Source organism: Pezoporus flaviventris, unplaced genomic scaffold (assembly GCF_033815535.1).
Source record: "Pezoporus flaviventris isolate CSIRO_AGI_PZ_B2104156 unplaced genomic scaffold, CSIRO_AGI_Pfla_v1 ptg000055l, whole genome shotgun sequence".
Lineage (NCBI taxonomy): Eukaryota > Metazoa > Chordata > Aves > Psittaciformes > Psittacidae > Pezoporus > Pezoporus flaviventris.
This window is the reverse complement of record NW_026892603.1, coordinates 343,166-369,777: the sequence shown is the minus strand read 5'-3', so window position 1 is coordinate 369,777 and position 26,612 is coordinate 343,166. Positions and strand designations below refer to the sequence as shown.

General features: G+C 43.1%; 1 protein-coding gene, 1 long non-coding RNA gene and 1 other non-coding gene across 3 annotated transcripts; 2 read left to right on the top strand and 1 right to left on the bottom strand.

The window, feature by feature from the left end:
- Positions 1 to 923: 923 nt before the first annotated feature.
- TOMM7 (translocase of outer mitochondrial membrane 7) lies at positions 924 to 5,754 on the bottom strand. The gene is made up of 3 exons (XM_061469180.1): positions 5,580 to 5,754; positions 2,351 to 2,399; positions 924 to 1,142 (listed from the first exon to the last, which is right to left on the bottom strand). Exons 1-3 carry the CDS (start codon positions 5,680 to 5,682, stop codon positions 1,127 to 1,129), a joined length of 168 nt encoding a protein of 55 aa, XP_061325164.1. The 5' UTR covers positions 5,683 to 5,754; the 3' UTR covers positions 924 to 1,126.
- On the top strand, positions 5,698 to 17,396 carry LOC133277402 (uncharacterized). The gene is made up of 2 exons (XR_009746190.1): positions 5,698 to 5,771; positions 17,018 to 17,396. It is a non-coding gene; the product is annotated as an uncharacterized LOC133277402 (long non-coding RNA).
- On the top strand, positions 17,304 to 17,391 carry LOC133277460 (small nucleolar RNA SNORD93). Its single transcript, XR_009746216.1, has one exon. It is a non-coding gene; the product is annotated as a small nucleolar RNA SNORD93 (small nucleolar RNA).
- Positions 17,397 to 26,612: the final 9,216 nt, after the last annotated feature.

Below are 26,612 nucleotides of genomic sequence, written 5' to 3'. Positions count from 1 at the left end.
AATGCAACTCCCACCGGTTGAGATAAGAGCAGTTTAGTAACTAAGGTATAACACAAATCACTACTGCTACCACCAGTGATAATAATGATAAAGGAAATAACAAGGGAAGAGAATACAACACCTCAGCACCAGCCGACCGATAACTCGCCCCCCAAGCCCAACCAAGCTCCGACCAATACCTCCTCCAACCCTGCAGTTTCCCAGCCCTTCCGGCTAACTCCCAGTTACATCCTGGGCATGACGTGCTGTGGTATGGAATACCTCTTTGGCTAGCTTGGGTCAGGTGTCCTGTCTCTGCTTCCTCCTGGCTTCCTTTCCTCCCTGGCAGAGCATAAGGCTCACAAAGTCCTTGGCCAAACCAAAACATCGCTATCAGTTCTGTTCCCAGGCCGAAAGTCAAAACACTGCACTGCACCAGCTACCAAGAAGGAGAAACATGACTGCTACTGCTGAACCCAGGACACACACAAAGGGCACTTTTATTGTGTTCTCCCATCCTATTCCAAATTATGGAAAATGTACATAATGTTTAAAGGTAAATCTGGCAGAAAAGTGCATTTTTCACTTTCTGACTAAGCGAGTTAAAAACATATACATCTCTCAACTCTTAATGCCTCCAGAGATTAACAAGTCCAAGAGGAAGGGGAAAAAGCCCAAAACATATCCAACCACAAAACCACAATGACCAGCTGCAGAGGCTTACCAACATTTGGGAAAGAAATCTTTGAAGATTATTGAAGTATTTAAAACATTAGCTCACTTTTCTGGTTACTCTGAAGATAAAAAGGAATCCACCCAAAAGACCATTTTAACTGAGATAAATATGGGGGTTGAATGTCACCACGTTTTGGAATGGGTTATCCTTTCTGTAACAGAGGTATTACTACATTAAACTTATGTAAAGACTTAAAAACAATGCATATCCATTCAAATTGTATTTATTTAATTACACTGTTATGCAAATAAGTTAGGTCCATATAAACTCCATTTTGTTGTATGTACAACCTATGGCATTAGAAAGCTGATTGAGCCAGCTGGTTAAGTGTCCGCCCCATCCTCTGGAATGCGCATCTTCAGATACTTTCTCTGTCCATCAGCTGGTTCTAGAACAGGACCACCACTTCCTTCATCCCCAAAGTAGACTGGAAGGGGAGAGGAAGGAAACGAAAGTCAGATTTGCAGCATGTACCTCCTTTTAAATGGATATTTGGAAAACACAAAGCTGGAGGAACAGCCCTATAAATGTATAGAATAAATGCTAGCCCCAAAATACTGAAATAATGCCACCTTTAAAATAAAATTTAAGCCTACAGAGCATGAACATGTGCTCAGAGAAATAAGCATTTGTAAGCTTTGTATTAGAGCAAACACATGGTTCCGGTATCTATGTACATAACATTCTGGTATGAAATGCATGTAAGTGTACTCTGCAGACACAGTCGACCAGGTCTCAAACTGCTAGTGAAGCTAAACATGGAAACACTGTCCAAACAACAAACAACTCCAAGTCAGTTCTTAAGACAACAGAGTTTACTGAAATTCTAACATGATCTTGACACTTTTTTCCATATTTTCTACTGTTAGAAGTAGCTCCCTTGAATCACCGTATCTTGAAAAGGGGATTCCTACACACTGTAACTCTGTGAATGCTAGAAGAGTTAATACGTGACTTTGCAAAATATACAGTCTATCAATTCTCTGTCTTAGTAATACCTGGTTCTTTATATTAACCAAAATTATTTCAAGAAAAACAGAAGTGTCACCCCTTCTTCAGAGCTTTAATTATTTTGACACAAGGGAGCCCTCCAATAAAACTCACACACCACAAGAATTCAATTCAATTCATGATATTGAAGCATTAATAAACACCCCTACAGAAGAGGCAACATGAGCAAATGCACTTGCTTCACGACAATGACTAATACTGAAGGACAGAGCCATTTATTTCATGCAGCCTTTATGCAGTGTTGCTACCATATCTTCAAAGGCAGAGGAAGACTTGGTTTTGGTTTAAATTCATGGTAAGGAGCTGAGAAGTGCAGGAGCTTGCATAAACTAGCCCTACAACAGATTAGAGGGGCAGCTTCCACTGAAAAGGTACAGAAAGTCCCATATATTAAAAGCCATGGAAGGCTAAGAGAAAGGCCATCCCAAGAACCTGTGTTTGCTTGCCTTCTCATTTGAATTTCTAAAGAAACAAAGAACCTCAAGCAGCTATGCTTTCACCCTAAATAATAAAAAAACCAAAATGGCTGAAAGCAACCTTTCCAACTGTTGCTGTCCAGAGATAATACTCAAAACAGTGACTACCTGAACTGGATTTGCATGTACATTTGGAACAGATACATACCTCCAGATGGTTGGCTCAGGCATTCCAGGATCTGCACCTCTCTTAAAACCTGAAGTGAAACATATATTACATACATATATGGAAAAACATGTATGTGCAGATGCCAAAGTACTTAAATCACTATCAAATTATTCCAGCCCATTAAGCTGCAATAAAAAAAGAAAACCCACTGAAAACTGCAATTTATGAAGTTCTGTATAAACATGAATAAAAACTGCACGTTCTAATCTGGGTTAGAAAACAGAGAAAATAAGTATGAGTGTACATTTTTATAGTTTTCCTTTAATTCTTACCTGCATCTTTATCTGATTTAAAATTCAGGGTCAACTAGCTATGTGGGATGGAGGAAGTTATCAAGACATACACACAAACACACAGATTTTAAATGTTGTTCAGAAAGCAATTTAGTACCACCAGTGACACCTATAACTGGTACAAGTGAGCACCTTGAGCCCTAACAGGCAATGTTCTGCAATAACACCTGATACAGAACTTACAAGTAATATTTCAGTAACAGTTCACTCAATGTAGAATGACAGAATTCTAAATGCTGAATCAATTAAACCCTAAAATCTTCTACTTTTACTGGCACTTTCTGAAAACCCACCTAGTTCTAAAGCCTGCAAAGAAATAAGATGTTTGTGAATCTACCCACACCCAGGAAAATGGAAAGTTAATTATGAAGAGTTCATGCCCAGATAATAACTCAAATACCAACTGATCAAAACAAACTAGAGAAGCAACTGAAGGTTCACTGTACGAAATATCTTTGCCCACTGGACCGTAATTTAAGTCTTGAAGCAGAATAATATATTTCATGCACTGTTCAACATGCGGTCTCCCACACTTGCTACCTAGAAATTGATGTTATATGAAAAATATATTATCTCCCTTGTTTACAGAAAATGAATAATGTTGGCTTGACTGAAACATAGGCCATGAAGGTTAATGGAAAAACTTCCATCAACTTCATGGGCACTGCATTAGCTCTTTGAAGAGCTAACCCACCTTATGTGATTTGAGACTATTAAACATACTGATCCACTTTCTTTGGTTGCCATGCTGTCCAGCAAAATCACTTTAAAATTTGTGACACTGGAGTTACACTCCAGTGACATGGAGTTACACAACATGTGTGTGAATGTGTCTGGCTTCCTCTCTTCCCAGTACGTTAAAATAAAATGGCAGATTTAACAAAGCCTCACTGGTCTAATTTACCTACACAACAAGGGCAGACACTTCAAAGCAAGTGTAAAAAAAAACGCAGACTAGTTACCTATAATTGCACTTCCACACACCAAGCTCCCTCTTACATCCCTTGAGCATGCCATCCTGACCTAGAGACCCAGAAAGCCTTTCAGAAAAAGTTTAAAGCTAATTCTGAAAGTTTCCTTGCCTATGTTTAGTTTAGTGTCTATTTCATATACACAAGGGTCAATACACAAATTTACTTTCAACTAGTGACATCAAGAGCTGTGTAGCCTCTTGCAGTTGTGCTGCATCACACGTTCCCTCTCAGACTCGAATGTAATCCCGGAACAAAAGAGGTTCTTCCAATTCTACCAGAATTCAAGTGCATGCCACCTCCAAAGTAAAGGCAAGTAAAGGTGGCACCTGCACACCCCCCTCCCATCTGCTCACACTTAGAGCAGACAAATTCAGAAGGCGGCAATACAGATGTGGAATAGCACACTTATTTTCTGGAGGCATGAGGTTAAACTACTACAACTTAGCTTCTCACTGCAACATAACAAATATACTAGGCACACTGATACTAGTACAACCATAAACACAATTAGATGGCTTAATATGACTTGAAGTTAACTTATTTCCTCTGGTGTCCCTCAGAACAAAGAGTATTTTTCCAATATTCACAGATAATGTCATAAAGTTAAAATTAAAACAAAAACTCAGCAAGCACAAAACTAGGTCACAAAACACTGCCGAAATTCCCACCCACAAGATACCAATTTAAAACAACTGATTAACTAAAAATGGAAATGCAATTGAAGTTTAAACTTAATACTGCCAATTCAGGGTTGGGGTTTTGTGTGTGTGTGTTTGAAGTGACCTCTTGTACTTGTTAAAGCATGAATGCAACTTAAAGAGACCAACTTTCTCCTAATTGTATCTACTACATGAACAATCAAAGCCCTGCAAATCTGCAGGGCTATATTCCCTTCAATTAAAACAACCTATCAGTTTGGACTGTAAACATACCAAACTCCCAACCCTCCTTAATGTTTGCATTCAAGGCAGAGCACACCTGCCTAAGGTGTTTTTCACAAAAGCCCAATGGTAAAACAGATTAACAGCAGGTATCGGTCTTCCTGGGACCTCTTGTCATAAAAGAAGCAAAAAAAAATGTCAGGCCTGTTGCACACATTAGTATTTTAAGTGGGTCAGGTTCTTTAATGAGGACAGCTGATGGCACACAGCCCAAACTCGGCAGGACAACTACCACGCGGTAGTGATGCCTAGCCAGCCCCATGACAGGAGCAAGTGAAACACACCCTGGGCCGCCAGCCATGACATCGGGGCAACCACAGCAGTTCATCAATAGCACCCACACCATTTTGGGAGAGACTGCACCTAGCTGGAAATTCAATCTCAGTCACGAAGCTGAGGCGCTACGAAGCAGAACTCCGGACGCAGAAGGCTCTTCCTCACACACGGCTGCCTACTGCAAAAAACACGCAGGCGAGCCTGCTAAAGCCCGCAGTCTCTAACGCATGGTCTAATCGCAGCTTCGCTTGCTGTTAAGCTGCTCCCATGCCTGCTCCGCCCGCTGCCCAGATGGAGGTCCTCCCCTCACTGGGCATGCGGAAACATCCACCCGGAAGGAAAACGGGCAGAAAAGCCTTTTTGAAAGACGGGGAAAAAAGAAAACAAACAAAAAAACCCGTCTCGCCGTTCTGCCAAGGGCTAACCTTCACCCTACTTCGCCACACCCATCCCAGCAGCCACTCTACCCTCAGCACTCCCCTGTCTCATCCATCCGCTCATGCGCACGGACAGGCCGCGGAGCCCAGGTTGCGGCGCCGGGCGCCTCGCCCACGCTCTCTCCCCCTCCCCCCCCCCCCCCCCCCCCGCTTACTACCGGACGGGCAGTAACGGCCCTAGCGGGATGGGAGCGGGGGGTGTGTGCGCCCCCGTCTCTCAGCCTCGACAACGGCCCCCACCTTCCCAGCCCCCAAACCCCTCCTTCGGTGCCCCGTCCGGCACTGACCGAGATACAGCACAACGGGGATGAAGCCCCAGCGAATGGCGAACTGCCCGCCCTTAAAGAGCTGCTGTAACCGCTGCTTGGCCTCTTTGCTAAGCTTCGGCATTACGGCGGCCACGGAGAGGATGAGGAGGAGCCCAACTGCCCTTGCAACCCTGCGCTAGAGCCGGTGGGCGGAACTCCATCGCGCCGCCGGTGAGTGACAGGGACGAGACACCGCCTTGGTGGTGGTGGTGGCGGCAACGGTGAGGGGCGGTCCTGGCCTGCCCTGAGAAGGGCGAGAAAATGGCAGCCGTGGTTTCCGTTTTGCTCCTCGGCCGCGAGCGCGCATGTGTGGTGCGGACGCTCGGACCGCAGCCCTGAAGGGATCGTCCGGCGGGTATCAGGCCCGCAAGCTGGGGGCGATGGGCGAGCGGCAGTCCGTCAGAATCGGGGTGTTCTTTCGAGGGTGAGGGAGTTACAAAGCTGTGAGTCTTCTCCATCTGCCTGCAGCCACTGTGCTCATGTATTTGTGTTTCTTTCCTGGAGCTGTCAAGGTGCGCACGCTCTTTGCACACTGCCTGTGGAGGCTGGCGGGAGTGCCTTTTGGTAAGTGCAAGGTAGAGGTTGGAGTTATAAGAAAAGTATTTCTGGGTAAAATTGGAATTGACTCTCCATCTTTGATAGCATACTATGCAATGTGACGAGTCTGTGGAAACATAGAGTTCTGGGAGCGAAAGTTTACTGCATACATGGGGAAGGACAATATGCCAGTACAGAGCTTAGGGCCTATTGTTCTTACAAACTCAAAGCCCGGATAAGTACTGGGACACTTTGTTTTCTGACTGATAAATGATTGGTCTCTGCAAAAAATCCTTGCAGTGCCCAAATCACCAAGCTATTATCTGTTTAACACCACTACTTATGAGACGTCTTGCTATGTGATGTCTGTGGCCTTGACTCAGCCAGTTATGTCATATCTGTGCCGTGTTTTTGTGCTCTCTCATGTAGTGTTGCTGCTTTTTGCTGTAGTGCCAGATCCAGGTCTTCAGGTGCTAGTACTACTTACGTGGCTGCAGTATTTAACATCAGCAGTCTGTAACATGTCTGCTAACTATATGAAACTCCAGTCATAGTTTGAAGGAAATTTAATTACATGTGGAAACTCTGGAAAATGTTCTTAGAAGTCACTCTGTGTGACTGTCGTGGTTTAAACCCAGTCAGGTAACTTGTTCACTCACTCCCAGTGAGTGGTGCCAAGCTGACAACAATCAAGGTCCGTGTTCGTCTCCCCCCCCCTCCCTGCACCGGGGCTCTCCCTTTCCCCGCTCCCGGAGGAACGGGGAGGAGGATCGAGAGAGTGCAACTCCTACGGGTTGAGACAAGAACAGTCCAGCAACAAATCACCACCGCTACTATCAGCTAAAACAATGATAAGGGAAAATAACAAGGGAAGAGAATACGATACCACCGGCCAAGAAAACGAGTTCCACCCGGAAGCTCCTGTCCTTCCGGGTCACTCCCAGTTACCCCCCACCCCGGGCATGACGTGCTGTGGTATGGAATACCTCCCCGGCTAGCCCGGGTCAGGCGCCCCGTCTCTGCTTCCTCACAGCTTCCCCTCCTCCCTGGCAGAGCATGAGCCTCACAGAGTCCTTGGTCAGGGTAAACATCACTTAGCAACAACCGAAAACATCGGCTTCACCAACGCTGTTCTCAAAACTAGAAGTCAAAACACAGCACTGCACCAGTTAACACAAAGGAAAAAACATGACTGCTACTGCTGAACCCAGGACATTATCCACCCCTTATTCCATACCATTCACGTCGTGCTCAGATCCCACATTTTCAATACACCATCGCTCTCCCACATATATACATCCATATACATACAGACCAAGAGGAAAAAAAAAATCATTTTCTTAGTGCATGGACCAATCCCTATAATGCTGCCGAGTCCATTCGGTCCATGATGTTCCAAGTTCATTCTCTGTTGGGATGATGGCTGGAGGGAAGTCAGGGCCAGTCGCTGGTGACCTGGAGACATCTAGTTGATGGGCTATAAAAGCATTACACAGCAGGCAACAGCATACAATTGAGTTCACTGGCTGTTTTCCCCTAAAATCAAATCCCCTTGAGGTATACATCGGACTTCCCCATCTTCCCGCATTACCCACCAAGTATATCCAGGTCCCTGAGCAAAAGCAATCCCACGAGTGGGTTTGCCTTTACCTGAAGCAGGAATAACCCAGACTGTCTTCCCCAGCAAATTCTTCATATGCACCACGGGAACTTTGTCCCCCTCTACAATATGTAAAAGTTCTGACTGGGCTGGGCCAGCCCTGTTGGCAGATCCTCTGGTGTTGACCAACCAGGTGGCCTTTGGTAAATGTGTATCCCAATGCTTGAAAGTTCCCCCACCCATCGCTCTCAGTGTAGTTTTTAACAGCCCATTGTACCGTTCGATTTTCCCAGAGGCTGGTGCATGGTAGGGGATGTGATATACCCACTCAATGCCATGCTCTTTGGCCCAAATATCTATAAGGTTATTCCGGAAATGAGTCCCATTGTCTGACTCAATTCTCTCTGGGGTGCCGTGTCGCCACAAAATCTGTTTCTCAAGGCCCAGGATGGTGTTCCGGGCAGTGGCATGGGGCACAGCGTATGTTTCCAGCCACCCGGTGGTTGCTTCCACCATGGTAAGCACATGGCGCTTGCCTTGGCGGGTTGGTGGCAGTGTGATATAGTCAATCTGCCAGGCCTCCCCATATTTATACTTCAACCATCGTCCTCCATACCAAAGAGGCTTTAACCGCTTGGCTTGTTTAATTGCAGCACATGTTTCACACTCATGAATAACCTGGGCAATAGTGTCCATTGTTAAGTCCACCCCTCGGTCACGGGCCCATCTATATGTTGCATCTCTGCCCTGATGGCCTGAAGTGTCATGGGCCCACCGGGCCAAAAATAATTCACCTTTATGTTGCCAATCTAAGTCCATCTGAGCCACTTCAATCTTAGCCGCTTTATCCACTTGTTGGTTGTTCTGGTGTTCCTCAGTGGCCCGACTCTTGGGTACATGGGCATCTACATGACGTACCTTCACCACCAGATTCTGCACCCGGGCAGCAATATCTTTCCACAGTGCAGCAGCCCAGATGGGTTTACCTCTGCGTTGCCAGTTGCTCTGCTTCCATTGCTTCAACCACCCCCACAGGGCATTTGCCACCATCCATGAGTCAGTATAGAGATAAAGTACTGGCCACTTTTCTCGTTCAGCAATGTCCAGGGCCAGCTGGATGGCTTTCACCTCAGCAAATTGACTCGATTCACCCTCTCCTTCAGCAGTTTCTGCAACTTGTCGTCCAGGACTCCATACAGCTGCCTTCCATCTCCGATGCTTTCCCACAATACGGCAAGAGCCATCAGTAAACAAGGCATACTGCTTTTCACTTTCTGACAGTTTATTATATGGTGGGGCCTCTTCAGCACGCACCACCTCCTCCTCTGGTGACATTCCGAAATCTTTGCCCTCTGGCCAGTCCATGATGACTTCTAGAATGCCTGGACGACTGGGATTTCCTATTCGAGTTCGTTGTGTAATTAGTGCAGCCCATTTACTCCATGTAGCATCAGTTGCATGATGTGTAGAGGAGACCCTGCCTTTGAACATCCAGCCCAGCACGGGCAGCCGGGGTGCCAGGAGGAGCTGTGCTTCAGTGCCAATCACTTCCGAAGCAGCTCGAACCCCTTCATACGCTGCCAGTATCTCTTTCTCAGTTGGGGTATAGCTGGCCTCAGATCCTTTGTATCCCCGACTCCAAAAGCCGAGGGGTCGACCTCGAGTCTCCCCTGGAGCTTTCTGCCAGAGGCTCCAGGTAGGACCGTTCTCCCCAGCTGCAGTGTACAGCACATTTTTTACATCTGGTCCGGTTCGGACTGGTCCAAGGGCTACTGCATGAACTATCTCGCGTTTAATTTGCTCAAAGGCTTGTTGCTGCTCAGGGCCCCATTTAAAATCATTCTTCTTCCGGGTCACATGATAGAGAGGGCTTACAATCGAACTGTAATTTGGGATGTGCATTCTCCAGAACCCCACTGCACCCAAGAAAGCTTGCGTTTCTTTCTTATTAGTTGGTGGAGACATTGCTGTTATCTTGTTGATCACATCTGTGGGGATCTGTCTACGTCCATCTTGCCATTTTATTCCCAAAAATTGAATCTCCTGTGCAGGTCCCTTGACCTTACTCCGTTTTATGGCAAAACCGGCTTTCAGCAGGATTTGGATTATTTTCCTCCCTTTCTCAAAGACTTCTTCCGCTGTATCGCCCCACACAATAATGTCATCAATGTATTGCAGGTGTTCTGGAGCTTGCCCCTGTTCCAGTGCAGTCTGGATCAGTCCATGGCAAATGGTAGGGCTGTGTTTCCACCCCTGGGGCAGTCGGTTCCAAGTGAACTGGATACCCCTCCAAGTAAAAGCAAACTGTGGCCTGCACTCTGCTGCCAAAGGAATAGAGAAAAATGCATTGGCAATATCAATCGTGGCATACCACTTGGCTGCTTTTGACTCTAGTTCATACTGAAGTTCTAGCATGTCCGGTACGGCAGCACTCAATGGTGGTGTGACTTCATTCAGGCCACGATAGTCTACTGTTAGTCTCCATTCTCCATTAGACTTTCGCACTGGCCATATGGGGCTATTGAAGGGTGAGCGGGTCCTGCTGATCACTCCCTGACTCTCCAGTCTACGGATCAGCTGATGGATGGGAATCAGGGAGTCTCGGTTGGTGCGATATTGCCGCCGGTGCACTGTTGTGGTCGCAATTGGCACTTGTTGTTCTTCAACTTTCAGCAACCCCACAGCAGAGGGATCTTCTGAGAGACCAGGCAAGGTGGACAGCTGCTCAATTTCCTCAGTCTCCAAAGCAGCAATACCAAAAGCCCACCGGTACCCTTTTGGGTCTTTGAAGTACCCTCTCTTGAGGTAGTCTATGCCGAGGATGCATGGAGCCTCTGGACCAGTCACAATAGGGTGCTTTTGCCACTCCCTCCCAGTCAGGCTGATTTCAGCCTCCAGCACAGTCAACTCTTGGGATCCTCCTGTTACTCCAGAAATATAGATGGGTTCCACCCCTTGACAGCTTGATGGCATCAGGGTACACTGTGCACCGGTATCTACTAGAGCCTTATACTTCTGTGGGACTGATGTGCCAGGCCATCTGATCCACACAGTCCAGTAAATCCGATTGTCCCCTACCTCCACCTGGCTGGAGGCAGGGCCCCTCTAATGGTCGTCACAGCATTGGACACTTAAGTCGTGTTGAAAGGGATTATTCTTCGTTATCACAGGAGCTGGAGTAAAATCAGCTCTTCCACTCCATCTGGGAAACTGCTCACCAGAGACTGAAGCCGTAGCTCTCATGGGACGATCAGTCTTGGCCCTTGCTCCCCTCTTCAGTTCACTCACCCGTTCCTCCAAAGCTGAAGTAGGTTTTCCATCCCACTTTGTCATGTCTTCTCCGTGATCCAGCAGGTAAAACCATAGGGTACCCCGTGGCGTATACCTTCTGTATCTCCTCTCTTGAACAATAGGACGTCTTTTGTTAATAGCTGAGACGCGTGTTGGTACACGTGAGGAGCTGGATAAATCAGATACATCGTCCCTCAATTTGTCGAGGTCCTGGGACAGTTTTTTCACAGCTGAGATGATGGAAGGAGTGAGATTGTCTTCGAACTCTCGGAGTTTATGAACCATTTCATCCACTGTTAGTGGTACTATGTCATTCCAGGTCACTGTTGCCAATGAATGGGCATATGATGACGGTGCATTCCGTGTAAGTTTTCGCCACATGGGTCGTGTACATTCAACTTCATCTGGATCTATAGGTGTATCCCCGTTATTCGGCTTGATGTGATAGATCATCTCTACGATGGCCGATTCCCTCAGAGACTGGATGCCTTTGTCTATAGTAGTCCACTTGGCCGAACGACTCGTAACATCGTCCTTGTACGGAAACCTTTCTTTCACAGCTGCCAAGAGCCTCCTCCAAAGGCTGAGGGACTTTTTCTCTCTTGCAATTGCTTTGTCAATTCCCCCTTCTCTAGCAAGTGAACCCAGCTGCTTGGCTTCTGTACCTTCTAGTTCGTGACCATCGGCCCCATTGTCCCAGCATCGGAGTAACCAGGTGATGATGTGCTCCCCTGGTTGACGGGTAAAATCTTTTCGCATATTCCGCAGCTCGGTTGAGGTCCGAGGTCGAGAAGTTACCTCTTCTTCTTCTTCTTCGTCATGTGAGGATGACTCCTGATCAGATTCTGGACCGGGTGGTGAATTCATTGGTTCTTCATCTCGCTTCACCCTTTTTGCCTCCTTTTTGCTTGTTCTCTTGCGTACAGGGGCAACTGATATTGGTACGAATTGGTCCTCTGGTTTGGCTGCAGTGATTATCACTGTGGTTTGAGTAGCGACTGTACTTGTTGCTGGGGGTGGTGTAGCTACCGTGCTTGGAGCTGGGGTAACCGCGCTGTCTGTTGCAGTTGAAGTTTGAGCAGCTGCTGTACTTGCCACTGGGGTAGCTGCGCAGTTCATTGCAGCCAAAGTTTGAGTAGCGACTGTCACTTTGCCCTCAAATCCGCCGACATTCTTTTCCTTTTGAAGGTGCTGGATAGTGTTGAACAAGGCCCTGTAAGCATAGGCCAAGCCCCAGCACGTTGCCGTGATTTGTCCATCTCTGGTATGGCCAGAATGACCACACACCTCATTTAAGTGTTTTACTAATTCTTCTGGATTTTGCAGTTGTTCGGTAGTGAAATTCCAAAATACTGGGGGGGCCCACTGACCTAGATACTTGCCCATACTATCCCACACACCCTGCCACTCATGGCTGTCCAGCCTCTGGGAAAATCTCTCGGTCCTCCTACATCGTCGTTTGACCCCAGACAAGACCCAAACCTGAATCTGCTTAACTCTTGAAATCAGTAGTGGGCAAAACACACTCTGTATGCGTGTTAGCATGGTGATTCCCATCACCATCAGCAAACAAGTCTCAAGAGCATTAAAAGGCCATTTAAAAAATTCGAAACTCTCAAATGTAAATGGTCTGGGGGGACGACTAGGAGGGTAAAAGGATGTCTCCTTCACAGGTTGAGCACCTGAGAAGGAGAAAAAAGATGTGTAATTGCTAAGCACCTCCATCATATACCTCCCAAAGTATAAAGGTGGTGACCACACTGGGAACATAAGCCAGATCAGTTTCATGATCAATGATTCTATTGTATTACAAGTCATTACCATAAAGTACAATGGGATAAAAACCTTAGCCCAAGCCCCACACTTGAAAAACACTAATACAGCCAATACCGGATGGACGTAAGATATGGTATACTGAAACTGTGAGATCAAGAGGAAAAACCTTGAGAGCCAATAAATCAGCATTGTGACGAGTGACTATCAATCCAGTCAGATCTGTTCTTATCTCAACCCCTCGTGCCCCACGTTGGGCGCCAAAAAGAACTGTCGTGGTTTAAACCCAGTCAGGTAACTTGTTCACTCACTCCCAGTGAGTGGTGCCAAGCTGACAACAATCAAGGTCCGTGTTCGTCTCCCCCCCCCTCCCTGCACCGGGGCTCTCCCTTTCCCCGCTCCCGGAGGAACGGGGAGGAGGATCGAGAGAGTGCAACTCCTACGGGTTGAGACAAGAACAGTCCAGCAACAAATCACCACCGCTACTATCAGCTAAAACAATGATAAGGGAAAATAACAAGGGAAGAGAATACGATACCACCGGCCAAGAAAACGAGTTCCACCCGGAAGCTCCTGTCCTTCCGGGTCACTCCCAGTTACCCCCCACCCCGGGCATGACGTGCTGTGGTATGGAATACCTCCCCGGCTAGCCCGGGTCAGGCGCCCCGTCTCTGCTTCCTCACAGCTTCCCCTCCTCCCTGGCAGAGCATGAGCCTCACAGAGTCCTTGGTCAGGGTAAACATCACTTAGCAACAACCGAAAACATCGGCTTCACCAACGCTGTTCTCAAAACTAGAAGTCAAAACACAGCACTGCACCAGTTAACACAAAGGAAAAAACATGACTGCTACTGCTGAACCCAGGACAGTGACAGAGCAGAAGTCTATTCAGTTTTGTTCACAGCCATGATTTACTGAACAGACTCATTTAAAGCTCTGCATGTTATGTACTGCTTTGCCTAAGGCAATTATTTTGAGTTTTGTAGCCATTTTGTCACATTGAGAATAACATGTCAGTGCTTTTAGATCCAAAAAAGAATTCAGGGCTGTAATAAATATCACTTGCACAGATCCCTTATTTTGTCTTCCAATGTGTGGATGCCTGCTCTGCCATTCTGAGATTATAAAAATACAAACTTATAGGTGGCCCCTTGCTTTCCAGGTGTGGACAGGTAGCAAACTGCAAGCCACATGAGGGGTTCTTGCAGCCCACAGCTTGCTTTTGCCATGGTCTACCCGTAATCAAAATGTGGAGGATAAAAGAATGTTTTGGTGATGTGATAGCACAAACGTGCGGTTATGTTACAGAATGCACAGAAGGCCTTTCCTTGTATGAACCAATCAATATGTATTGTGCTTTCATGTGCATTAAATATGTTGATGTGACTGATGCACATTTAATGATGCCCAACAAATAAAGCAGAGACATAGCATTTGTGAGTGGTTTCTTTATGAACTGAATAGCTTATCCCTAAAGAAAGGTTAGGCACCAGTGCTGTAGTTCATCTGCAGATGAACATCAGTATGAAACATGGACTGTAAGCCTACATCTTTCCCAAAAGAACATGTGCTCATGACATATGGCACATGATGTGATCATATCTCCTATTTTCTTTATATATTTTCAGCCACTGGGGTCAACAAAGTGTGCTTCAAATAATATCACATAATAATGGAAGCACAGTTGTTTCAACTGACTGTGTAAGAGTTAGTGTTGCTTGGTGAAGTTTTTTAACAGTCAGTTTTGGCTTACTCCACTTTTCTGCAGAAGTTAAGCTGCTGGGATAGGTAGAAAAATACTAGCTGAGATACCTTCATTTTACTTTTAAAGATAAAAGTATCATCTTGCAGGTAGGGCCTTTTGCAGTTGGCTATTCAGCAACCAAGATGATGTTACGTCAAAATAGTACCTCCAGATTAATGAAACACTTTCAGTAATCAAGAATTTATGGAAGATATTTCTTTGCCATAATTTTCTTGCAAACAAAATCTGTGTGGCTTAGAAGAGCACAAGTGCATGTGTTTCGTATGCAAGTGAAGAAAGTTGATTCTGTATAGCTAGTGGGCCAAATTGATATAGTGTTACAGGCTGAAGCTGAGAAAGCATATCTGTAAACTAAGGAAAGTGACTGGAGAACATCACTTCTTCCATCATAACACGTATAATCTCATACTATCCAAAGTACGTATTTGCAGTAAACCAAACAAAAAACCAGCAAGCCACCCCCCCAAGAAAACAAAAACACAAAAACAACCAAACAACACAAAACCCAGATCATGCCAAGGATAAAGGGTTGCACTAACTCCAGGAGTTTTCTGTGCCTTTATTTGGCTCCTGTTGCACCTAGGAAGTTAGAGGCTATAAGGGCTCAGCAGTCCTTTGGTGAGCTCATGACTTAGCCAAAGGGTAAAAGAGCACCCGTCATCTTCCTGGCACATTGAAGCTGGTGGGACAGCACTATTCAGATAACTGAAATACTGGAAATTGGTCTCTAAAAGCAAAGATGCCAATGACAGGGCATGAAACAATGAGCTGTTTTGAAGGGAGAAGTAATACCCAGAGAAATTGGTAGAAGACAGGAGGAGGATGTTGTGGGAATGCGTTGGGACTAGTTAATATTAATAATTTATTATCCTTCCATGAAGGATATTGGATTTACTTGATTTTTTTTTTTTTTTCCTTATGGCTGATAATGAAGAGAAATACACTTGAAATGATGCATTCAGTAAATATGAAAAACAAGCTCCAGTTGCTGAAGTGACAAAAGAAAATCAGTAATACCATATATGCTTGACAGTTTTTTGTTACAAAAACCTTTTTGAATTTATTTTGTCTCGTAGTTCATGTAATCAGCAGCAACAATAAAATCAGAAATAAAATTGCATTGGTTTTAGCTAGGAGAGTAAGAATGTGAATCCCTGCTGTTTTATTAACTTGATGAACAGTAATTTCACAAATGTGTGTTTTCTTGGCAAATAAATATCACTAAACAGTCACTACAAACCAGCCAAATTCTTCTGGTTTTATGGGTAAAGGAGAGAACTGAGATTCTTACAGACATGTCTGAATCACTTGTGTGTCAGTCTGTAGTTCAGGGAAATGTCCTTCTGCCTAATGGATTTAGCTTGTCTTTGTTTTTTGGTGCAGAGGGTACATGTCAGGTTGAATTCCTGACCTCTGAAGTTTAATGTCAACACACTTCAGAGTAAAACCCCACAACAGTGCATGCACCTCAGAAGGCTGAAGAAGGAGACAAACTGAAGTGACACATAAAGTTTGTGAAAAAGCACCATAAACTCTATGTAGGCAATTCCTGCAGGCCTCCATTATGCACTTTTGATATTTTCCCTTTAATGTAATGCAGTTCCCTGACATTAAATTCATCTGCTTGGTAACAAAGCTTTGAATGACTATTTAGGAGGAACTTATATTTCAAAGATACTCCAGAGGTATTTCATTCTTGAGAATTACATTGTAAATCTGTGCAAATAATGCAAGAACATAAGTAAGAGGAATTTAACAGATTTCCATTGCAGACTGATTCTTTACAATTTCAGTAGAAAAGGTCCTATGTTATGACTAGAGACTCTGTTTCACTTTAGTACTACAATTAAACTTTCTATTTTTGTTGTGACTTAGCAATGATGGTCCTTTTCTTCCATCCCATTTTAGTATTCCCATTGATTTAGTCTAATAAATCCCAGCTATGCTGCACTACTGGTCTGGGAGACGTTCCTTTTTGATTTAAAAAGAGACAAATAAAAATGGAAAGCACTGCAGTCAAAATAAAAAGACTGAGGCTGTCCAATTATGTCACATGGGAAACATCAGGATTTTAAATGTCTCTTTCTTGAATGTTGGTAAGATCTGGGTTACTTGAGGGTGAATATGTTTGAGTTTTTCCATATATCCTATTTTCAAAACATACTTGGAATACAGAGCAGTAACGCATATATGAAAAAATTCTGTCCACATTGGAATATCTCATATGAATTTCTCTGTGACACTCATTAGCTGTACTTTGGTCACTGTTTGATAGTATTTCCAAGAAAACTGATTCTGTCAAATGCCCATCTAGAAAATCGGTAAAGTGATCAGAGTGGTAGGAACAAAAAGCAAAGTGGAGTAATTTTGTATAATCAATACAGTAAACCTCAGCTGAAAGTAATATGGAGTTGGGTGCAAACAGTAATAACTTCATTACTTTTCCTTACAGCTTCTGAGGCCAGTGAAGGACAGACAACAGTCTGAGGGGAGACAGCATTCAACAGAAGCTCATCAAGTGCTTTTAGAGGCCTTCAAGAAGAACTGCTGTTGTGCTTGAAAATTGAATATGACCTGCTGCAAAACTTTTGTTTAAAACCTTAGTTTCCAATTCTCCCAGTCTTCATTTAATGATGAAAATGAAGTGTTATATTTAAAGATAATGCTACCTTTTACCATAGGTAGTTCGTCTGAAGAAACAACAGTTCTTAAATACATGTTTTTATGCTAGCAGTACTTGGCCAAGGATGAAAACCATCATCTGATTCCTTGCATACTTTCAGTGATACGCAAAAATCTGATGGATTAAAGGATTTTCTGAGGCCAAAACTGATATCCATATTTACTCATTCTTTGGTTTTAAATTAAGCTTGAATTTTTTTTTTTTTTTTTTTTTTTGGGGGGGGGGCATCTGGGCAGTGAAGGTTTCAGTATCTCTGGGAGGGTTTTCCTCTAAAAATATTTGAATGTATTTGTCAATAATCTCAGCTAGGCTTTTGTTGCTGAAGAATATATTGTTATGAGAGCACGCGTTTATAAAGATTTTAAAGGATTTAAAAGATGTTTGGTTTAGGCAGATTTTTAGTATGACTGAAATGTGGAGACAGTGTTCTCACAGGAGAATGGATAATTGGTACATAAACTCTGAATAATCCTGAAAGATACAGCAAGGCCGTGAGAGGCCCAAGGAAGCTTAAGCAAGCAAGATAAGAAGAAGCTGGAATTCACTAATGTAATGAGAACTGTGGACTGTTGGCAAGCTTTTGAGGTCAAGTTCCCACACCTGTGCTTAACCAATTATATGCTAGTTGCAAAGGGTCTTCAAGACATGTATCCAATCATAATATGCCAAATCACTGTAAGTGCATGTAAGAAATAGTATTTGAGGGGTTAAGGCTTTGTAATAAACGGCTTTTTGTCTGATCATATTGATCTCTGACTGAGTCCATATATATTCTGCGGCAAATGGCGCCCGAACAGGAACCCCCCATATTTTTCATATTGAAACTGAAGGAATTAAAGCGCATGGCACTGAAGAAAGTGGAAAACGTGGAGCCGCAGGGACGTCAGCTGGGTTCGATCCGGCAGGACCAGGATCGGGAGGTAGTCGCCTCGGAGCGGAGCCTGGTGAGCCCAGAAGACACTGTGCAGTGCAAATAAGGTAACAGCCGACGGGGTCTGGAAAAGGGTTAGGATGGGGAATCAATTAAGAAAAAATGGTCATCCTTAAGCTCTTCCAGCATATCCTCTCAGTGAGAGGGATAGAATATGACGATAATCTGTTAAAAAGAAAAAGAGCTGATCAAGGGGGTTAATGAAGCTTTTGATCTCGGGACTTGGAAAAAAATTGGGGCACTCCTGTGGGATCAAGTTACTTGTGGGTTTAAAGAGGTGAAGTCTCTTGCTGCCCCCTGGTTACTACTAAAAGAGACTCTAGCCGCAATGAAGGCTGAGAAACAGGCGGCAAAATCCGTTTTTACAGCTCTCTCTGACTCACCTTCACAACAGCAGGGCTCGGCATCTACATTAGATTTAGCACCCAGTGCTACAGCCATGGTAGTGTCGTCTGCTTCAGGCATAAAACATTCTGGCCAAAAACTGGAGTGCAGTACAGTACAAAAGTTTGAGGACCCTGCGCCTTTCCTCTATCCTGTGTCAACAACGCCTTTACTGGTGGTAGCTCCAGCTGATACTCGGGAGTCAGTAGCGGCTACTGAGCAACCAAAACAAACTGATGTTAACCCTTTTCGTGCTGCTACTGCCCCTGAGCTTAGTCCCCAAGAATTTTTGCTGGGGTGGGAGTCTCCTGAGGAGCAGAGTGTAACTCCTTCACAGCTCCTACATTTTAGAAGTGGGTTTGAGGAGCTTGCTGCAAAGGCTGCAGATGAGAATTTAGAGTGTGATCCTCATCATCCTTTGCACGGTGTTTCATCTGAAATGTTACTGGGAAAGGGACAATTTCACCCTGATGGAGTACAAGCTCATATGAAAATTGAAGTTTTACAGCAAGTACAGCAATTGGCTTTAGCTGCTCTGAAAGCTGTGCCGGAAGCGGGAAAACCTAATCCTTCATATACATCAGTAAAGCAGGGACCTACTGAGCCATATATGCAATTTATTGACAGATTGACCGAGGTTATCAAAAAGAATATTGATCTGGCATCTAATGCTAAAGAATCCATGCTTATGTCTCTGGCTATGGAAAATGCTAACCCAGCTTGTAAGTGTATTTTGCAGGTTTTGCCAAAATCTGCTGGTCTTCAAGAAATGATGGATGCATGTTCTAAAGTGGGCACAGCAGGGGAAAAGGCTGGATACATGGCTACTGCCTTTGTCGCTGCTGTTAAACCCCTTCTACAACAAGGTCAGGGTGATTGTGGGGGTACTAAAGGACAAGCTATTATTGAACGAACACATCAAACTTTGAAACAACTGTTGGAAAAACAAAAAACAGGGGAAGAAGGACATACACCTGTAGCAAGGATACAGAAAGCTGTATATGTTATGAATTTTGTGCAATTGACAGGAGACTTTAATGACCCCCCTGCTATAATACATGGTCAGGCATTAGGTTCAGGTTATATGACTAAAACTCTGGGTATTTTGGTCCAGTACAAGGATTTGGAAACCGGCATTTGGAAAGGTCCTGTGAAAGTAAAACTAACTGGTCGAGGTTTTATATGCGTAATTACAGATTCCGATCTGCGGTGGGTGCCGGCTCGATGGGTGAAAGCCTGGAAAGAGCCAGCACCACCCCAGGGCAACCCCCTTGTCCATGATTGAATTAATTGAAATTTCAGCTTAGGACTTCCGTTTTATGGATGTTTTCAGTCCTTCTTAAAGTGAAGGGAGCAATCTTTTTTACTTTAAAGAAAAAAAAAAAAACAACAAAAAAACAACAAAAAAGCACACACAAAAAAAAAAAAAAACCACCACCCTCCACCCACGCCCCTGAACCTACAGCGAGACAAACACGGGATACAGGCATATTGTGTGTGTTTTCGGTGGTGGGAAGGTCTTTCGTATGCTCTTATCAGGGGTATTGGGCATACGGTGTCTCATTTAATACAGTCTCTCTGTGATACTTATGAACTAGAAGTTGGTAAAAATAAGTATGTCCAGGTTTCTATCAACCTTTGGAGACCTTTGTAGATATTGCTGGCCACTTCTTCCAGCATAGGTTGGCCACATGTGTCGGAATGAGTGTGAATTTTGGTCAGTATAAAAGCCCAAGCCTCATGCACCGTGGGGGAGGCAGAGTCTCTGCAGGAACACCCGCTAAGGATGAGTGCCACCTTGCACTGCAACGATGCTTCTCGGAGCTGTTTTTCTGTTAGTCTCCACAGGGTCCTTATGCTACGTTCTGTACGTGGGACTGTGTAGTGGGAGTAATAATTGTCTTTTTGTGTTTCAAATACTGTACTTGTGTGGAGTGTGCTTGTGGGATCCCACACGTGTGTGTGTATGTTGAGGGCAATCGGTGTGTTGTGTATTGTTGGGTTCAAGTAAAAGTTTTTAACGGGTAGCTGTTTAACATTTCGGGCATGAAGCAGTTCATGTAAAAGTGCGGCTGCCAGCAGGTATTTATAGTTGCTGCTGAAGCAGGCAGGCAGCTGTAGCTGCTGCCCAGCAGGCTGGCTTTTGCAGGGGTAAAAAAAAAAAAAAAAAATGGAAAAGGGGGAAAGAGCAATGATGCTGCAAATATGCAGTTTAACCTGTCTGCTTCTCAAGAACTGATAACCTGGACTGCCTGCAAAGTTTGTGAAGCCTTGCCATGAGCTGGACAGACGAATGGAAAAACCTGATGCCTCGGCTACAGGAGCTGACCGTGAATACCCCAAGCAGAATAAGATAGAGGAAGAGAAAAAACGAATAACTGCAAAGCATCACGTGGGGACAACTGAAAAGTAACATCCTGAATATGTGTGCTTGTAAAGTAGCTATTATTAGAGGCTGTGATTTTGTGTAAAAAACCACCTGTATTTACTAGCTAGTTGCTAATAAGAAACTACACCTTGTATTGTTATAGATTTGTCACTTGTAAAAGAGATGTTAGAGTATGGAAATTTGCAGTAGCTGCTAGAAAATGCTAAGGCAAAAGCTAGAAAAATTTTAATACAATGGTAGTGTTATAAAGCAGGTGATGGAACAAATTAAGAGGGTGGGAGAATTCCACTGGTAAGAAATTTCTTTGGCTAGTCCCTTGCTACCACCAGCATCTTCAACACGCTGCTGCACCCTGTAATAGTTACTCTGCTAATGTAAATTTGTGTGTGCCTTGCTGTAGTAGCGATTTGTTACTGGATGAAGCAGGTGAAACTCTGCATTGACAACAAGGTTCAAGGACTGAGGCTAACCAAAGGCCTGCTACCACAACCAAGGGCAAGACTGGGTTGGCCTCTGTGTTTGCCACCAAGAAGAACCTTTAGCTCCGCTGTTAGCTGCAACCCAGCAGGCGTGGAGCGGTGGGGACACATGCCATGCCAGACCTTGATGTGAAGGATGGCCTCCCCTGTTGTCAGAGAGCCATACAGGAGAAAAAAGGGGCAGGCCCAGCAGCCTGTAGTTGGTGTGTGTTGGAGATATGATCTAGCCCAAATCCCCTGCTCGAGTCACCCAAAACATATATAAAACAAAAAGGGGGAGATGTGGAGACAGTGTTCTCACAGGAGAATGGATAATTGGTACATAAACTCTGAATAATCCTGAAAGATACAGCAAGGCCGTGAGAGGCCCAAGGAAGCTTAAGCAAGCAAGATAAGAAGAAGCTGGAATTCACTAATGTAATGAGAACTGTGGACTGTTGGCAAGCTTTTGAGGTCAAGTTCCCACACCTGTGCTTAACCAATTATATGCTAGTTGCAAAGGGTCTTCAAGACATGTATCCAATCATAATATGCCAAATCACTGTAAGTGCATGTAAGAAATAGTATTTAAGGGGTTAAGGCTTTGTAATAAACGGCTTTTTGTCTGATCATATTGATCTCTGACTGAGTCCATATATTTTCTGTGGCACTGAAACAAGATGAGAAAACCAGTGAATATACTATAGTTTCCAAAACAGTCTTTGCTCTCAGTGTACTTGTTTTTATTGCAGTTCTGACCTTAGTACATTGTATTAAGGCAAGCAGCCATGAAATTGAGAATGTAAGCCTTTGCAATCCGTTGACAGCATTGCACATGAAAATGCAATATTTCTCTTTAATGCAGAACATAAAACTGGATCATTTGAAAAATAAGAATTGTAATTAAAAGTCGTATTTCTGCTTCCTCTCTTCAGTGAGCATTTGTTGTAACAGTCTCTCTTAGCATGTGTTTACAAAATAAACATGCTGCTGAAACCCCTTTCCCTGACAATGAAATATTCTAAAATCGTGATTGATGCACAGCATTGGCTTCACAGTAATCCTTTTGGATGCACTCTTTTAAATTTTACATGGTAAATGTATACAACAACCAGCTACTAATTATCTCCTGGTTATAAGCAAAGAGAAAGCAAGTAGTAAAGCAAAAGGAAGGACTTCTAAGCTGAAATATACCAGGTGGATGTAGAACAGTTCCCTGTGGGTTTTCTGCTAGAATGTTTGTTTTTTTTCTGGTCAGTTGCTGTGTATATCCCTAAGTATCCTTTTCCTTTGGCACTTCCCAAACAGGAAGGCTGTTTGTTAAAATTAATATTTTTTTTTAAAGGTATAAATTAAATTTTAATGTAACATCTTACATTTGAATAGAATTAAATAGTATACATTTAATAAAATTATATAATTAATAAAGCATAGCTTTAATTCTTCAGAGTCTATATTGTAGCATTGTCATTGTAATAGTTTTTAACAACGTGCAATGCAAACTAGAGAGGTCAAATTATAATAGCAAAGGTAAAATATGTATCTTTTCAGATCTTGAATAAGATTACCCAATCAACAAAGTAAATGTGTCATGTATATTCATAAATTAAATCTTTCTAGCTATATCTAAATGTTGAACAAATTAGTTAGGTTAACTGAATGTAGGTATTAATTTATCTTGATTGTTCCCTTTGGGTGAATTAGCTTCAGAAATTTAAGGACAACCCTTTTCTCATATTCCTAATTCAGCATGGCCTAAATGTGACCAGCAAGGTGAGGAACAGTTATTGTCCTGCCGAGCTCCATCAGAACACATTGCATGAGCTGTCTACTAAAGGTGACACTCCAAGAAGAACTTACTGCCTTTCAGAACTTGAAATGGAACCAATGTTGACAAAAGTATCAGCATTTGCGCCTGTCTGTATTGTTCACATTTCAGTAGCTCAGATTTCACTGAAAATTCTTTGAGATCTTCAATATGTGGAGGATTATAATCAGTAATTGAGAATTATAATAAGGAATAATTAAGGCCTTTTGTAGATAACAGAGGGTGATCAAGGAAAGCTCTTTTCTTCCTTTGCAAGTCTCCTGTAGTGCTGTCAGGGTTAAATGAAATGCAACTCATGGTTTTACTATTCTATTAAAATAAAACTTAATCTCTTAAAATGGTGTATCTTTGCCTGTCAACATAATATCTGTCCAGCTTTGTCTATTTTAGCATAATCATATGCCATATTTATCCCAGAAAAATGTTTTTATATTTTATTAATTTTAAAATATTAAGTAGACAAGTATATCTTCTCTATATATTGACAGCCAATTCACCTCTCTGTAAGTTCCTCTTAGATTCTTTCCACTAACGCACAGACCACCAATGACCTTTCAAGAATGTATCATCTGTTATTGTTTCAGTGTGGCAATGCTGCTGCTTTTCAGTTAGGATTATTAAAAATAATCCTCTGCACCTGGGTTGGGGCAATCCCAGGCACAACTATAGGCTGGGTGGAGAATCGATTGAGAGCAGGCCTGGGGAGACTTGGGGGTGTTGGGTGAGGAGAAGTTGAATTGACCCAGACCAGAAAGTCAAATGTACCCTGGGCTGCACCAAAAGGAGTGTGTCCAGCAGGTCAGGGAGGTCATTTTCCCCCTCTGCTCTTGTGAGACCCCACCTGCAGTCCTGCATCCAGCTTTGGGGCCCACAAGAGGGACATGGACTTGCTTGAGTGAGCCCAGAGGAGGCCAAGAAGATGACAGAGAGCTGGAGCACCTCTGCTATAGAGACAGGCTGAGAGAGCTGGGCTTGTTCAGCCTGGAGAAGAGGCGGCTCTGGGGAGGCCTTTGAGCAGCTCCTGGTGCCTAAAGTGGCCTACATGAAACCTGGAGAGGGATTTTTTACAAGGATGTGTAGGGATAGGACCAGGGGGAATGGCTTTAAACTGAAAAAGAGGAGGTTTAGATTAGACACTAGGAAGAAATTCTGTACTATGAGGATAGTGAGTATTATGTATAAAGTACACATCTGAAGAAGCCACATTTTACTCCTTTATTTTAGATTTAGGTAGCAGTCACAAGATATTAGGTGCTGTTAAGTGTAATGAAGCATGAAGATGACAAGATAAATGAGCCAGAGGCTTTTCAAATTGATCACATCCTTCAGTTCATAATGGTACAGATTTTGTATTCCAGACACAAGTATCACCTTGGGGTTGAAATTATGCTAGATGAATCCATGTGAGTAAGGGTAATTAAAATAGCTTTTTTCCTCCCCCAGTAACCTTCCTACTTTAAATATATAAAGGAAAATGAGACTTCCTGAGTTAAAGAGATGAGTTAATTGCATGTGGGATTTGTGATGGAAAAATCTCTAAAATAAGCATGGTAATGAAAGTTGTTCTGTCACATTTTAGGGGGAAAGGCTGCCCCTAATTACAGTACGAGACTACTGTCTTTTAGGACATTAGTACTTGACTAGTATATTTAGCACTATATGTAACATTGTGTCATAGCAAAATACTTTTCTGTTGCTTTTCTAGTAAATGTCTTTAAAACCATGTGCAGACTGTTCCTTCCCATACTGTATATTTGTTCCAGCAACTCTGATGTGAATGGTATGTTGGTAGGCTTTTGAAAACCCAAAGAACAAGAATCTGCCAGAAAGCGTAGATGGGCCTTTAAAATAAATCTAAGATTACTTAACTACTATTAAAAATAAAAAAGAAATTACTACAGGCCTCAGTAAGTTGTATCAGCTTCTGTTAATTTAGTTCCTCTACTTCATTGCAGAAAGACAAAGTTGATCCAAAATTTATTAACAGTGTTTCATTAAAGCCACAGAGGGCAGAGTTGAATTGGAAACTATTTTTGCTACTGCAGTTATTTGAACTTAAAATACCAGATAGTCCCTCGAACTCAAAACTGATGACAATCATCTCATCACTTCTCTACTATTCTAGTTACACTTTACACTTGTGCTGGATAAAAGCTTCTTTACAATTGCTGTTTGACAAAATGAGTGTTTTGCTATGTCTCAGTAAGAATAGTGAATCATGTTTAAATAAAGATGCTACCATGAAAGATGGTAAGTCAGTGTATTAGCAGCCATGTGTTACAGGGGAGAATCCACACTGCTTAATAATTAACCACATATATCTTAAAATGTTTTTTAAAAGCTGGTGAATATCATTTGTCTGTAAGATGAAGAAACTTGAGCAATAAGATGCATATTTCTGAAACCTAGTCCAGTGCTCAAGCATATCTTTTGCACAATGACATGTCTGCTTTTGTGGGCATTCTGGAAATGATTGCTAGCAGCCCAAATTGCTGAGGCTGGGGAGCTTAGGCTAATGAAATAGGTGTAGATCTTGAGAAGAATATTCTTCTCAAGATGGGTCATGATCAGATCAGATGGTTAAGGATCTGTTTTAAGAACAGTATTTTATTATTAAAATAAGTATTCTGCATTTTTATGTATATTTGTCATTTTATAAGTTAGGTTGTACTCTTTCCAAGGAATGAAGAGCTTTTCTGTGTAGGCCTTTAAAGCCATTCTAACCTCAGTACTAGGAAATGTATCATTAAAAAGTCAATTTACATGCAGGTGAAGGATTAGGATGCTAACAGACTGTTCCTCCCTTCCTTTCATCTTTAGTTATGAGGTTTTCAGGAGTGCTACAATAGTCTTCCTTGCAGCTCACCAAGCTCACCCTATTTAGTGTACCTGTGGTCAGTTACATTTGTGGGATTAGTGTGACTATCTGTTAATTTTTTTTTTTTTTAATGTGCTTAGGAGGTTATTCTTCATGGTAACAGCTTTTTACATTATAAAAACATACTGGGTTTGGGGTTTTTTTGTTTGTTTTTGTTTTTATCTATAAGCCCTAGTGTAAACTATTCTTTCTCTTTCTAGAGAAGACTGGAGCCACAGTGTTATAAAGCTTGACATTCCTGAGACTTATATCAGATATACCACAGAACATCTGGTGCTGTGTATTGAAAACTCTACTTACAGAATGAATGACCGCATTGCACAATGCATTTTTTGGTTTGGGGTTTTTTTTCCTTACTGCTAATTTGCAGTGGACAGGTGGTGGTGGGAATTAAGTCATTGGTTTGTGTGCCTCCAATGAAAAGGACCACGTTATAAATTACAAATTAGAATGTGAATGAATGGGTGCTTAACAGTTTGGAATCATCATAACCTAT